This window comes from Xiphophorus couchianus, chromosome 2 (genome assembly GCF_001444195.1).
Source record: "Xiphophorus couchianus chromosome 2, X_couchianus-1.0, whole genome shotgun sequence".
In the NCBI taxonomy this organism is placed as follows: domain Eukaryota; kingdom Metazoa; phylum Chordata; class Actinopteri; order Cyprinodontiformes; family Poeciliidae; genus Xiphophorus; species Xiphophorus couchianus.
The window spans coordinates 15,483,710-15,497,864 of NC_040229.1; the positions used below are offsets into that span (position 1 = coordinate 15,483,710).

Here is a 14,155-nt window from a genome sequence, read left to right on the forward strand (position 1 = left end):
TAGGATATCAATCAAACAGCCTTGCTCCCCCTTTATTTTAAGGTAGCTGCTTCCAGGCTCAAACATCCCTGGCAGTTATGAGAAGCGTGCATGCAGAGCCGCAAACAAAACTCCTGATGTGCCAAGTTGATGCAATTCTGCAGCAATTTTGAAGAAGCGTGCAGTATGCAAAAAGACATGTGCACAGACGTGGAGGAGCATTTGCGAGAACAAACGGCGAGGGAAAAAATGAAGTGGTAAATTCCGTCTGTGCATGGATTCGTGTTTCATTCACACAGTTCTAAATCTTATGTAACCAGTTTATTTAAACTCAGGCTCCTGATCTCTTAGCTTCATATCTGCACATAAAAGTTGCATGCCAGCTGGCACAAATACCACTTTTTATTAAAAAAAAACACTCCCAACAAGAGCACAACAACCCTCAAACAGATGACATAACAACGGTTACGTAACCGACGTTGGATTGGATGTCTGGCTTTCCTGATTAAAAAACACAACTCTATTTCTGACCTGAACTCACAACTCCCATCTGCAGCTTGGGGAGTGTGGTTTTACATCGCTGATGGCTTTGTAATTTGCGCCAAGAGGCTCAGGGCACATGATTGAGTGCAATGTGATTAACTGATGACCGCAGTGGGTGTTCTGATTGGCCATCAAATGGGAATCGGAGATAATTTATTTCAGTCCTAGGAGGAAGAATTCAGTTTAGAGAGTAGATACAAGTGGTTAGTGCGTTCTGACTACAGCAGAGTAAAAGTACGACACCAACAATTAATTGGTTCTTCCATCACGTTTTAGTTCAAACCAACTCCTCTGCGACAAACTGTTGTCCCTACAGTCCCAATCAAAGTGGGGTTTTTAAAAAAAATACCAATCTTCTAATTAATCTAGTTTTTAGACATTGGAAAATATTAGCATTAAGTTCACTGCAAGGACAGTGCCTTGCAACTTTTCCACAGCTTGTCACATTAATATTATTAATATTATAAACTCTAGCCTATATACAGTATATATACAATATATATATATATATATATATATATATATATATATATATATATATATATATAAACAACATATAAACAGCTTTGGTTGCAATTACAGCTCCAAAATTGTAATCTTCAAAATTGTAATTCTTAGTCATCTAGGTATCTCACATCTAAAGAAGGATTTCTTTGTCCATTCTTCTTTGCAACCTAGATCAAGTTGAGACAGATTTGATGAAGAGCATATGTGGCAAGACGTAAAAAAGAGTTTTTAAGTTTTGCCACATATACTTAATTAATTTTATCCTTGGATCTCTGCAGCTTCTTCAGAGTTGCCATGGACCTCATGGCTGCTTTATTCAGCAAGGCCTAGCAGCCAGATTAAGTGGAAGGCCATGTCTTAGTAAGATGTATATGAAGAAAGAATTGCACTTGAGTGAATGCTACTTATAAACTAGGCAACGATGTAAGCTAGTTGCTTGAATTCAATTTTATTTAGGGATATCGTGGCAAGGGGACTCAACGCAGAACTAAAACATACTTTTTTATAGTTGTAGAAAGTTTTGCAAATTAAACATCTAATTCCTTACTACTGTGTATTTGTCTATCACATGGAACCTTTGTAAAAAAAAAAAAAAAGAAAACAAACAAAGAGACAACACTATGCTAATACTGTACCATGCTAAAAACCAACAATAAGCTTTTGATAGTACTGTAAGCTAAAGCAAAAAGACACTTAGGAGGCACAGAACAACCCAAAACAAAAGATTCAGTCCACCACAAATAATGCTGTACACACAAGCATGCCTGATCCCCACATAGAGTGGGAGACCTCGCTCAAACCCATATATAGGAAAAGCAAATCTGTGGTCACAAAACGGCACTAAGCTACAAATCACTCTTTGCCAGAGAATGGGAAACCAAGCCTGGTGAACACTAACAGCTTATTTTTTAGTTTGTTAAAACCCAAAATAAACAAATTTTAGTGGATCAGCTGAGTTTGAGCTTGTTATGCACAATGCAGACTGAAACGAGGTGGTGGGCGTGCGTTGATTAGCGAGGGCTCTAGCACAGAGGAAAGCAGAGATGACATTTAGAGATGGTTCTATAAATTCACACAGATACTGAACAAACAAGATCAGTCCCAAAAATAATTTTCCAACAATTAATTGCAAAAAAATGTATTGCAATTTTCTAGTTTTCCAAGCAAACTAGAAAAATCCTGCATAATTTTCCAAATAAAATGTGTGAAAAAGGGAATAACAAAAAAAAACTAGAATACTTTATCACAATATTGCCCTTAGAGCCAATAGCGTCAATTCATAGATTAAAAAAAAAAAGCAATAGACTAAAAGGTAATGCTATGTCAGCCTGTCCTACCTCCACCTCAATTGTCAAGCAGTCATAATTGACTTGAAAATAGAAAAGGTTAAGTGGATGCTAAAATTGTGTAGGTTATCTATGATGCTGGAGCAAATAGATATCTGTAAAACTAATTATATTTACCAGCCGCTCCATTTGTTGTTTATATTATTTTAGAGCTGGTTGTACAAACTAAGCTGGTAACTTAATAAAAAATCATTATGCAAAAAATCATGATAGTACTCTCATTATATGTCTGTACATGCTGATAAACATAAAAAGCACATAGAATTAGACTCTTAAAGTTGGAATATGTGATAGTAAAAAGTTCAATCAGCAAAAAACTGGAAACACAAACATAGCACAGAAGTGATACAGACAGGTATAGGCAGTCTACTAAAGGGCAGGGCAGCTGTGATGGTGATCATATGCCTCTGTCATGTAGAAAGACATCTTAGTTACTGAGTTCAAAGGAGCAATGACTCAAGTCATGTCACGCTGTTGACATATTCCTGAGGGAAAACAGCAGCACATCAGCAGAGACACATTAAATTTTCTCAGCAAAGCTAAGCTATTACTCTGTAAGAGAAAACAACAACCAGCTTTCTATTGCATTTTCAGTCCGGAGGATAGTCTTTGGATATCGCAGGAACGCTTCAAGGACAGTTGAAGCCAGGGGATGTAGCGCCAATTGCAGCTTCTGTTTATCTGTTTTTCCCTCAAATTATTTGCTGGCTAAAAGGTACGCAGACATTAAAAAAAAAAAAATCCTTTTACCTTTTTACCTTTAACAAACCCAGGGGTTTGTTAAAGGTAAAACTGGACGGTCCAGAGGAAGAAAAAAACGGGAGGACGATATGGTGTAGGTCTCTGATGTTCATGTCTGAATCACCTTTGTTGATTTTGTTGTTTTTTTCGGCACTGCAGGGCCAGAGTCAAAAGTGACGAAAAAAAGCAAAGAGCCAAACTGAGAAAAAACAACCCACTTGCTCTATAATATCTTGCTAATGTATTGACACCCTGTTAACGTTTCACCTCAAACTTCCATTTAGTTAATTGAGATTCCTTCTGATTCTGTGTGATGCAAATGATTGGATGGAACATTTAGTAGGATTTTTTCCAAGTGCCATTTATGCAAATACTCCCATTAATATTTTTGGTCTGTATGACTGACATTCACTACCATTGTAGTAGTACATTTAGTGCCCATTAAGCTTAACTCATAAAAAAGGTTGAGCACATTCTCCAACAATTTTGTAATTGCATGTTTTCCTGATATAAAGCAGCCTAATATAAATCCAGCTGTTCAGAGAAGGATTTATAGGTTTAATAGAGAACAAAAGTAAACAAACAGCATCATAAAAATCCTAATAATACAGCCAGAGCTAAACTGGAATGGTTTGGGTCAAAACATGTTCATGTGTTAGAATGGCTCAGTAAAGACCTACAGCTTAAACGACAACAAAAGATGCTCCATTCAGGCGAGAAGAATACAAATGCTATACAAATATTGACTAGTTTGTGTTGGTCTATAAATATAAAATCCCAAAAAGTGATGTCTGCAAGACAGCATGATACAACGTTTATAAACATGCAGTATTTAAAAGAATCTGCTTAAAATGAGGATTTGGACCGGAGGTGTGTTCCAGGAGAGAAAGTTGATAAAACAGAGCATCTATTTTTGTCCTGATGGAACACACACACACTGATTGCCTGCAGTGCAGGTCTCTGTTGTGATTGGCTTACAATCAGAAAACACTGCCGTGTTTAGTCAAAGGTTACAGGCAATCATTGTAATTTGCTAATGATACATTGCTTTGGTGTCATCAGAGCTTGCCGTAATGAGACTGCAGAACTAGTTAAGTACTTTGTAAGTCTAAGCAGTTGGCCTATTAGTTTGTCACTCTGGATACTCAAGGCACCCTCAAGGCTGCACGCAATATTGCAAAATATGCGAGCTGTGTTACATGTCGCTGCTTTCTTGTTCTGCATATGCTGCTGCAGGCACAAAGTTGACTCATTATGTGGAGTCAGAGAGCCATCAAAAAGTCCCTCTCAGTCACGTGTTGAACTTTGCATCAATTTAAAAAAGCACAACCTGTTTGTACGAGAGCCCCGACTGCGACAGCGACTGACAGCTCTTACCTGAAGGCTTCGATGAGTCTCTCCACCTTCTGTGCTTCTCCTTGAACTCGAACGTGAGCCTGGAACTTTCTCAGAGCTTCATCAAGTTCCATCCCTGAGAAATCCATCTCATCTACCACACAGCTATCGAGAGGAAAGCAGAAGGAGGCTGGGTTTAGTTGTTGTCAGTCAAAGAAGTGTTTTGAATTCACAGCAAACTGTGTGTCAGAGCTGATTCTAAGTCTCTCTCTTTAGAGTCATATTTCAATTACAGATCTTCTGACCTGGAAGATGCACATGTCAACACACACAAATATAATGCAGAGGAAAGTTTCAGGTGACAGCTGGAGATAAGTAAAAGGAAGAAAAATAAAGAAATCCAAAAGGTGAGGGGGCAAAAGGGAGGCACATGAAAGGCTGAAGGCAGGCTACGGCAATAACAGAAATACATAACAGAGACTCCAAGTGTACATTAGTGAGGTTCTGCACATCACATATGTCTGTTTGACTCAGTGAACAAAAAGTGAGGCTGAGTACTTATGAGTGTGTTCGATGCAGTGACCTATTTCTGCAATCTGTACAACAACCTCAGCAAAAAGCCCCTCCATCCTGGATCTCTGAACACTGATTGGATGGGTGAGCAACCACTAAGTAACAACATGCATTTACAGATGTGCCACATATCAGCAGGACCCTATGTTTGCTACATGTGAATCTGTAGACGACACTTTTCATAATTCCTTACATTGCTTAATCAATCAAAGTCCCAGAGACACAAATATCTTAATGAATCTTTTATCTTTGAACTTTAAACCCAGTCTAGAAATAAAATGGATTAAAATCTGCCTTTATCCTTGAAGTGAAAGCCAGAACTACTTTGAAGGAGCCGGAAGGTGGGATGGATTTTATCTACTGTTGTCTCCCAGATTATCGAGGAGCTGTGACTTTGACGCAGCTTAGTGTCAAAACACTGTAGTTGCTCACAATCACTGAAGATCCAAAATACAGCTGGGTTTGTTGACCGTCTTCAAATGTACCCACACACTCTACTTAGTTTTCAGCTTGTCAGACCAACCCTTTAACCCCTCTCACCACCATCGCCCCCTTTTTTTTAATTAAATTTAGTGCTGTTTGTCTCTTACACTGTCTTGCAAAAGTATTTATCTTTTAACTTTTTCATGTTACATTTGCAAACATTGCTTTGTTTGATTTATTTTATGTGGTAGTTCAGTACATAATTTTGAAGTGGAAATAACACAACACAAAAAATTCATGGTTTTCATTTTTTGTGTTCTTTATATAATAAATTCAACTTGGACATCACCTTTCAAAATACATTCTCAAACGGAGGCAGGACAGAACTACTCTAATCAGATGATTTAATCTAAACTATTCCAGGGTAGTGTTTGCTGTATGTTCAGGGTATTTCTCCTGCTGGAAAGTAAACCACCTGTTTTGCATTCCTAAACTGGTTTTCTTAGTATTTTTCTTTAATTATTTATGGTTTCACTCTATACTTTAAGACTTTGTATTGTTCAGGTTTGGTTTGGAGTGAGAGTCCAAGTTCTTGTATTATTTTGCTCTATGCCTGAGCTTGTCTCTTTATTTCTGTCTGGGTTTAAGGTTAATTTTAGCATCATCCCCTAGACATGCTTTAAGTTACTCATGTACTGTTTAGTAATTGTGTTTATTCACTCATTTAATTGAATAATCGGTCCTCAGTTCATCTGAGTTCCCTCCTTTTCTTTCAGCTGCAGCCGATTTTGAGTTAGAATCCAAATTTTTGCATTCTGCAACCATCTCACATGAGTACAGGTAGCGAGTTTTCAATCATCTCTTGTCAGTTTCTTCTGTTATGTTATGTCCACAGCTTTGTTCCTGTTCAAGCAAAAAATGTGTTATTTGCATAACACATTTTCAGCAAGAAGACTATTTAAAGAGCTTTACATGACAAACATACAAAAAAGGAGTACACTGCAGTTGAATAATAAGGGAAAGTAAAAAAAAAAACTGGGACTACAGATTAAAATTACTGATGTTTCAAGTTAGTTTAAACCTTGATTTTAAAAGAACTTAGAGTTTTATTATATTTTCATCTTTATCTGATGCTGAAACAGCCATGTTTTTTCAACCATGATGGATGGATGGATGGATGGATGGATGGATGGATGGATGGATGGATGAATTATGGATGTATGGATGGATGGATGGATGAAGGATGGATGCTTTATCCGATGGGTTAGATAAAGCATCCACCCTTCATCCATCCATCCATCATCCACCCATCCATCCATCCATACATCATCCATCCATCCGGCTGTCCATCCATCCATCCATCCATTCATCAAACCACATTATGGACGGAATGTGTTTTGCAGACTGAGTACAATTCTAGTTTTTCTTGCAGCCCTACCACAATCACCAGATAGTTTTATGGAGTTCCCATCAAACTGTCCTCCTATCTATAAATTTGTCCATTTGAGCTGTGAATAGCTGTAGGCGTAGATTTAAAATTAGCATTTTGTGTTCTTCTCTCAGTTCAGGTGGATGGCCATGTTTTGGTAGGATTGCAGTTGTGCCATAATGGTATATTGAGCACGGCTTTGTGCAATGTCTGAGCACAAACACTTTCCAGATTTATTTCTGTTGGTGTATGAACGCTTTTGCAAGGCACAACGCATGTCTCTCTCTTTAAATAAATACAGTGCACTTACTCGAGGACATCCCTGTTGAATTGCAGCTTGCTGTTGCCCAGGAACTCTCCAATCATCTGTCGACTGAGGCCCTTCCTCTGCAGTAGGAAGTGTGCCACGCCTATAGCCGTGTCCGGGACAAAACCACGCGTGATCAGGAAGTGGATGCCCCTTTCGGGATTCCTGGCACCACCAAAACCAGAGAAGCAGAAGAGTATTAGAATTAGCATTGAGTGTTGTCATTTTGTGCTTTGGCATGTACACGTGTAGGCATGTGGGGGTGTTTGTGTGTGGGTGAGACAGAAGTTCTCTTTCTCTGTATTTGGGAATAAATGAGCTTAATATGTGTGAGTGTGAGTGTTAGAGATGGTGAGTAGAAGGGAGTACAAACTGGGGAAAAAAAGCATGCACTCATGCAGAAAAGCTGTTAGCTCACGACTTTGAGATCAGCTCGCCTGTCACTGAGTTCATTTACTTTAATTTGTATTAACTAATATTAAATGAAGGCCCACCGTAGAATCTATTTTTAGAACCTGAGCAGCTCTAGCATTGTTCATGGCCTCCTCCACTGCCTCTAGTATTCTGCTGCATTTTGCACTCCACTTTTCATCCCCATACTCCTCCTGGATGTTTTTTATTTCTTTCATGGACATCACACAATCAGAAGATGGTACCAAACAGATGCTTCCCCCCAGCAATTACAAGCAATAATAAGCTGCTGTTCATAAGTATTTTAAAGGGTTGTTGGGAGTTTGTTCAAAACAAACATCAGGGCTTTGAAGTCAAAGCCAGAGGATGGGGAAATATTTAACATGTTTTTATTTTGTCACAGAGCTTTATATGAACTGCCAGCCCACTCACACGTTGAACAGGTTGAGTCCGATCCTGTAGAGGCGTTTGCGATGTGTGTCGGTGGACAGGGTTGGGGAGCGACAGGAGGCTGGATCCTGGCAGCGGTCCCTTGGCAGAGAGACGACAAGGGCCTGCAGGGAATCTGGACTCGGGCCCTCGGGGACCTGCTGGGGATGAGTGTAGTGATACTGCTGGTACTGTGTGTAAATTTGAGCAGGTTGCTGATTAGACTGCACTGAGGTGGAGATTGACGTGGAGGTAGAGGTGGAAGTGGAGGATTCCAGTCTGTCTGAGCTGTTTTCCCTCTCCATCCCAACCCCTGCTGCAGCTGGTGCCACAGACCCCCTCCTAGATCCCGGATCGACCATTTCCAGCTCCTCGCTGGGCGGAGGGGCAGGAAACTCGGGTTCCTCCATCGACTGCCCATCCCCTCCTCCACCTGTCCCACTAACAGAGGGCTTCCTGCTGCCTGGTTCTCCTCCACTTGCATTTCCCAGAGAGGTGGTGGTTGTGGTGGTCGCAGATGAGATGGTGTAGGAGCTATTGCTGTCTATGTGAACAGTTACATCCCTGAAAGCCATAAGCAGGGAGCTGGCGCTGCGGGGCAGGCCGGCACTTTCTGCAGCTGCACGAAGGGCCCCGGGGTCCATCAAAAGTCCCTTCCCCTCTCCTCCCTCTGACAGGCTCCAACCACGAAGAGCATCATCGATGGACTGAGCCAAGGAGTGAAGCTGCAAGGGCAGTAATAAGAAAATGCAGATTAAATCAGCAACTGTGTGAGGTTGTCTGTGTTGAACTGCAGAAAAGTTCATAAGTTCAGGCTGATAATTAATGACTACTGTAAGACATGTCAGGCTACATACCCAGTGATGAACATGCTATTACATCAGCAAGACTCCCGGTTTACTCAAGGGTAATTTGTGGCTTGATAGACTTGACATTACTTTACGTTTTCAGCTTTTAATCCATCTTTAAGCACACTGGAACTCTCTTGTACAAAATACAATAAATGTTTAAAATACGTAAAAACAAGATCCACTCTCTTAGCTCAGGGTGAATTGCTGCACATAAGATGCAACGTAAAGTCATTATTATAGCGGATCATGACATTCAAGCTTTGGAGCAAAAGGTAAACATTTACCACAAACTGTCTGCGCATGTTCAAACAGGTTCGATTTGAATTAAAGACTCCAGGTGATTCAGTGAACCACCTACAGTTCAGCTTTTGAGTGTGAAAAACACTGTATGAATTCCAAAGAACAGATCCTAATGTGCTCCTGAAACTTTTAAAACCAAGCAAGGATGATGAAACAGCAGATTAGCAGAAGGACTCACACCCAGAGGAAGAATAAGATTCTATGCATTCAAATATATTAATTAACTAGATACATTTCAACACATTACAAATTTTAACAAAACGGAGTTGCTTATTTTAATAGTTTTTTCAGAGGGTCTGACTTCAGAGAGTCAGAGGTATGTTTCATTCTTTCATTTTCCTCCATTACATTCCTGTTGAAATATTGTCAAGTTTCTGAGATTCTTTCTTAGTGAACCACAAATGCCTCTGGCATTTGGTCATTTCCACAAGTTTATTGCATCAGATCTTGTTTATATCTCCTCAAAGTACACTGACCTGTTCAGAGAAGCAATCTTCTAACTGTGTGAGTGTAGGTCCAGATGTCTGAGATGGAGCCTGACTTGGAGCTGATGACGGGACATTTGCTGGGGCTGACGCTGGTGACGGGGGAAGAGATGTGGAGCGGCATGGAGGTGGAGGAGGAGTTTTTGAGCGTAAGGGAATCTGTCCACCTCCCGGATGCAGAGTGTAACTGTGTCTCTGGGCCGCATTCCTGCTCCGGGACGAAGGGCTGGGATGGCGCAGGGAGATGCGGCGAGGCAGCTTGCTCTCTGACAGAGAATTACGGATCTTCTGGAAGTTCTTGCTGAGCTGGTACTGGCGGAAGGCCGTCTGGATGCGGCGCGCTGCCCGTCTTGCGATCAGATGGCCTCCATACTTCTGCTCTAGCTCCTCTATCTAAAGGCACAGGAAGGCGGTGAGTGGGAGTGAACACATCAAACACCTTTAAATTGCTTAGAGAGTCATTGAAAAACACTGCAAGAGTGATAAACCCACTGAAACATGTTTTAATCATTCTTCAGCAATCAAACACGCTGCCATTTTTGAGCAATAAGATCAAAAGAGCCAAGAGGAGTCCTGAAATACACACTCACACTGTTCACAGAGGTTTCCATCTTAATTATATGTTGGCTCTAGCTGAAGTGGTGTAGGGCTTATGGAATCATCATCCTACTGCTAATACTTCATAGTAAGGATATAGAGATGGACCGTGATACATTGAGTTGAATGAGTGGGGGACAAAAGTAAGCCTATTTGCTTGCAGCTCCACCCAAAAATCTTACAAGTTCTTAGAACTTCACCTCTAGTATTTCCAGAGCAGAGAGAGGCAGTTGAGGCAGGACAAAAAGGGGGAAACCTCACAATATGTCTGCTGTGTGTCTGGTCACACCAAGAGTGGATACATGCACTCAAGCACCGCAGCAGTACAGCAAGATACAACAGCAGACCCTTCAGTTGCTTGCTATGAGGAATAAAGACATCTTCAGCCACCACGAGCAGTTATTAGTTGTTACCATGACAACCTAGCATCTCCCTTTCCTCTGTTCCTGTCGCTGTGGCACTCAGTATCCTGGGTGTTCTTTTTCATGTCAACAGAGACGGAAATAGATCTAAATGGGAATCTTTTTTGTCAAGAAATCTTCTCTCTCACACACACCCCTGCTCATGTTAAACAAGGTAGAGCTGCCAGCAGTTTTTACTCCAAACCCTGTGATTGAGCATATTGATCCACTAGGGAAAAGGCATACCTGTTTGTTTTTGTTCTCCAAATTGATCTCGTACTCACTGGGTCCCTCCCTCTTCAGCCCCTTCACTTCCTGTCCTCCACCAGAGGACATCCCATCCTCCAGGCTCAGGATCTGTCCGCTGCAAGGGAAATAAGAGCAGAGAGATTTCAGTTCCTCCCCTACGACCAAATATCTTCACTCTTTACAGGGGCCTGGCCTTCAGCTCTGTGGAGTGGGAAGAGATTCATAAATTAGGCAGAACGTGGACTGTGATTGCCTGAGGGGCAGATGACTGACTTTCCGTGTCCACTCTTATTTGGTCAGACTTGTGGCTCCACTGCAAGTTGCAGACAACGGCTGAATACGAAAAAGCTGACAGCATATAGAGTCCAGATTCAGAGGCAATACCCTTACATAACATATCTTACACACAGGTTTAAATTTTTTAAATTATGTCTAAGAGATGTTAATTGATAAACTAGATTAACTACCCAGTCCTTTTGCATAAGAACGTGTAAATGCTTTAAATCTAATGGAATAAATTCATTTTCGGATGCAGTCGTATATTAAAATTTTGAGTGTGTGGTGGTGGGGGAGGAAGGGAGGATGCAATATTTCCGTCCATCCATCCATTTTCTGTACACTCTTGTCCCTAGTGGGGTCGGGAGAATTGCTGGTGCCTATCTCCAGCGAATGTTTCGGGCAAGAGGCGAGGTCACCCTGGACAGGTCGCCAGTCTGTCGCAGGGCAACACAGAGACAGACAGGACACACAACCATGCACACACACACACCCACACCAAGGGAGAATTTAGGGAGACCAATTTGCCTGACAGTCATGTTTTTGGACTGTGGGAGAAATCCGGAGTACCCGGAGAGAACCCACACATGCACAGGAAGAACATGCAAAATCCAAGCAGAAAGATCCTGGGCCGGGAATCGAACACAGGACCTTCTTGCTGCGAGGCAACAGTCCTACCAATTACCCAGGATGCAAAGTTTGTCCCATTAATTAAACCATTTATTTATGCCTATAAATTTTTTTGCCAATTTTGGCAGGAACTGCCCTCCACACTCATCATTTTTCAAAATAGAAAAGGCGAAAAAACAAAAATTCTGCAAAGATTTTGCTCAAAAGGGAAATGATAAAATTCAGCTTTTATTAATCAATTGATCAATTACATTTATTTGTATAGCACATTTCAGCATCAAAGCAGTTCAAGATGCTTTACATCATGAAAACACAAAAAAGTCATAGAAGACACCATAACACACAGTGACGAATTGAGAAAACCAGTAAACATTATATTTTGCCAAGTGCCATCATTACACATCAAAATATTGGTTAGTGTTTCATTTATTACGGTCCAACGCAGCTCTAAACAAGTGGGTTTTTAGTCTAGATTTAAAGTAACTTAGTGTATTTGGTGTTTTGCAGTTTTCTGTAAGTTTGCTACAGATTTGTGGTGCATAGAAGCTAAATGCTGCTTCTCTATATTTGATTCTGGTTTTGGGGATGATGAGCAGAACCAGAACCAGAACCAACTACATACTTTCAAGTGGTCTTGAAATACAGCACCCCAATACTTTAAAGCAGAACATTAATGTATTATGGTACTATTGTTCATATCAGTAAAACTCACAGATTCACACACTCATGAATCATAACTATGTTGTGTTTATTTATTTTTGTTTTTGGATCAGGGGTGTATTATGTAAACATTAGCTTGCAGAGCTCTTATCAAATTTTCATGGGCTTGCCTAATACGCTCCTTCAACAGTTGAACAAAGGTTCCAATCTTTATCCAGCGAGACTGTCATGCACAAATAAAAATCTCATATTTAGCAGTGAAAACCTTCAGTGTTTCTTTTTATGTTTCTGTGTATATTTTTGGCTAGGGCCAAGGTGATTTATAAGCTTAGACGGTGTGGCTCAAGAGAGTTTTCAAAAAGAAAAGCCATATGCAGTGTATTGCTGCAATAAAAACCTGTAAGTTGTAACTTGTGTTTTTCCCACAATATTCTTATGCCAAAGGATTGATCTCTTTTATTTAGTACCGATATTATGCCAGAAGAATCCAGAAAGTGTCTGCACCACTACTGAATCAAATAGAAAGTGTTACACTAACTTATATGAGAAATTCAAACAAATAACTCCTAGCTAAGACTTGCCACTCACATTTGCATTTCTTTTCTTTTGCAATGTTTCCACACCAGCCTTGCTCCACTCTCAGTTTTTACTATTAAGATCAAGGCTGAATTCATGTATGACCCTCTGAAAGCTAATGTGTTTCCATGGCAATGACATCATTTGGATGAGCATTTCGTTCTCTGTGTGCTGCGTGGAAATAAAAAGATTACTGGGGAGGCTTTTTCCCGTGTTGGGATTAAGCTTTCAAAAATACTGCAAACGGGAATGCCATGCCAATACAGTCAGGCGTGACTCAGAGAACAAGTTAGGGGAAACCCTAATCTGACTCCACCGATACGAGGACTTCATATTCATGACACTTTGAATTCAGCAACCCAGAGTGATCCAGAGTAGAGAACATTCATATATACTAAGAATATTACAAGAATATACCAGTAGCGACCTTACAAATTGAACGTTTGCTCGTGCCAAGATTTCCACATCTGCTAAACTGAGCTACATAAAGTCGAAAACACACACACCTACAGAGACCCAACTGGTTTTGTGAGGTACTTATAACATTTAAATTTGCTCAATATTTGTCATATTGTATATTACATAGGTTTTATGATAGTTAGACATGGAGGTGGCAGCATGATGCTGTCTGATTATGCTTGTCTTAAGCAATGAGACAAAAGCAGAACAAAATTGATGGGAAGATGAATGAGCTGAAACCAGTACAATTCTAGAAGAAAACCAATTAGAAACCAATTTAAAAAACTTTTGAGCCGGAAACTTACCTTCCATGACAGCAACTCTAAACATACAATGAGATCTACAAAGAAAAATTTTAATTTAAGGGATATGATCACTGTCAGATATGGGTTAAGAGGTATTTTCATTTAACTAAGAAGTTTATTTTCAAAAGGAAATGTAACAAGCATCTTCTAAAAATACAATCAGCTAATAAAAAATTAAATTTACATTTTATTTAAGTTATTATTTGAAAAATACATGACATGTCAAAAATTATACTTTTCTAGTCAGTCAATGGAAAAATCTTCACTGGCATTACAACCATCAAATCATTCTTATTTTTTAGCATTTTCCACTGGTGTCTTACAAGTTATCTTTGATGATGAG

General features: G+C 40.1%; 1 protein-coding gene across 3 annotated transcripts in view; it reads right to left on the reverse strand.

Moving 5' to 3' along the window:
• iqsec3b (IQ motif and Sec7 domain ArfGEF 3b) overlaps nt 1-14,155 on the reverse strand; it is a 41,085-nt gene that overhangs the window by 13,246 nt on the left and 13,684 nt on the right. For all 3 annotated transcript variants that reach the window (XM_028001582.1, XM_028001593.1, XM_028001602.1), the window contains 5 exons: nt 10,904-11,021; nt 9,651-10,052; nt 8,027-8,748; nt 7,187-7,348; nt 4,494-4,616 (listed from right to left, as the gene is read on the reverse strand). In XM_028001582.1, coding sequence (XP_027857383.1) covers nt 4,494-4,616; nt 7,187-7,348; nt 8,027-8,748; nt 9,651-10,052; nt 10,904-11,021 — 1,527 coding nt within the window. The remainder of the gene's footprint in view (nt 1-4,493; nt 4,617-7,186; nt 7,349-8,026; nt 8,749-9,650; nt 10,053-10,903; nt 11,022-14,155) is intronic.